At 61.1% G+C, this 1,500-nt stretch overlaps 1 protein-coding gene across 1 annotated transcript; it reads left to right on the plus strand.

Annotated features, from left to right (window-relative positions):
- Positions 1-45: 45 nt before the first annotated feature.
- On the plus strand, positions 46-454 carry LOC104468315 (protein S100-A4-like). Its single transcript, XM_010082388.1, has 2 exons — positions 46-183; positions 290-454. Exons 1-2 carry the CDS (start codon positions 46-48, stop codon positions 452-454), a joined length of 303 nt encoding a protein of 100 aa, XP_010080690.1.
- The last annotated feature ends 1,046 nt before the right edge of the window (positions 455-1,500 follow it).

Consider the following 1,500-nt stretch of genomic DNA (forward strand, 5'->3'; position numbering starts at 1 on the left):
CACCTGCTCGTGCCGTTGGTGCCCCCAGACTCGCCGGCATCCCCCATGGCAAGTCCCGTGGAGCAGGCGCTGGGCGTGTTGGTCGCTACTTTCCACAAGTACTCGGGGAAGGAGGGGGACAAGTACAAGCTGAGCAAGCAGGAGCTGAAGGACCTGCTCACCAAGGAGCTGCCCACCTTCACCGTAAGTGTGGGGCTGGGGGGTGCCACGTCCCACGGGCGATGCTGGGACCCAGGGATGTGGCCCTTGATGCAAAACCCCATTTTAACCCCCTCTTGCCCCTGGACAGAAACAAAGCAACGAGGGCGACTTACAGAAGATCATGGGCTACCTAGACAGCAACAGTGACAGCGAGGTGGATTTCCAAGAGTACATGATCTTCGTGGCCTCCCTGGCCATGATCTGCAACGAGTTCTTCCAGGATTACCCCAACAAGCTGCCGCGTGATGTGTGAGAGCGTGAGGCCCCAGCCCCGGGCTGCATCGCCGCCCCCACAATCCTCCTGCCATCCTCCTGATGATCTTTCAATAAAAGTTGTTTTAAACAAAGTCCTCTTCTGCTTTGTGAGGGGGGGTTCTTGCCACAGGGACAGGGTGCCGTCACACGAGGGAAGACCCCCCTTTCCCTTCCGTGTGCGCCGTGGAGGTGCTGGATGACAAGCGAGAGCCAGGGCGGTTCCGAGCTGGAGTTTGCAGTGTCGCAAGCGTGGGCACCGCGTTCCTGGGAGCCCTCGTAAATCACCCGCCGGGCAGATCCCCGCCGGCCGTGTTCGCGTGAGTCAGCGTCGGACTCTGCCCGGCAGCACCCTGCCCCGCAGCCCCGGTAGCTGCTCGGCGGCCGTGAAAGGCAAAGCAAGAATTTGCAGGGATTAGTGCCTCTGACTGGCACCATTATAACAGAGATGGGTGAACAACTCTCTTTAGCCACAATTATGGGTTCAGTGTCTGTCCCCCCACCTGCTGCTCCGTGGGGCAGGACCTGCCGCCTTGGGAAGTTACCCGGGACCCTCATTGCCCCCACCCCTGAACCCTTGGGGAGTGGGGTTTTGGTGGCGTTCTTGCTCGGGGTGGGGTTATGGCGTGCAGAGGAGTGGCTTCTGTCACGCAGCCAGCCAGCCCCCCTGGACCACCAGCACAGGAGGACTCAGCCCATGGCCATAAACTTGACAAGCCACCCAGCCACAGCCCTCCTTTCCCCGCACCAGAGCCTGTCCTGCTCACATCAGTCTCCCTTTCCTTCCTCTGATCCCCTTTTCCCTCTGCTGAGCAGCTGCGGCCAACCTGGGCTTGTGTGATGGGCTCCAGATGTGCAGTGTGCCCCTTCCAGATGTGGATGTATCCAGGTTTGGTTGTCCCCCCTCCCCAAGCCGGACCTTCATCGGTTCGCTTGGGGCTGCTCCCAGAAGCACTGGCGAGTGAACATGCCGCCAAGGCTTTGCCCCCCAAGGATGGTCCCTCCACCAGCCCTGGGGCTGCGTGGGGAGGTGGCCAGGAGCCACAT

This window comes from Pterocles gutturalis, unplaced genomic scaffold, assembly GCF_000699245.1.
Source record: "Pterocles gutturalis isolate BGI_N339 unplaced genomic scaffold, ASM69924v1 scaffold29104, whole genome shotgun sequence".
Classification (NCBI taxonomy): domain Eukaryota; kingdom Metazoa; phylum Chordata; class Aves; order Pterocliformes; family Pteroclidae; genus Pterocles; species Pterocles gutturalis.

Bases quoted from the DNA above. Each gene is read 5' to 3' on its own strand.
- LOC104468315 (XM_010082388.1), top strand. From the start codon at position 46: ATGGCAAGTCCCGTGGAGCAGGCGCTGGGCGTGTTGGTCGCTACTTTC. The intron at 184-289 runs GTAAGTGTGGGG...GCCCCTGGACAG, and splicing joins AGGAGCTGCCCACCTTCACC to AAACAAAGCAACGAGGGCGA.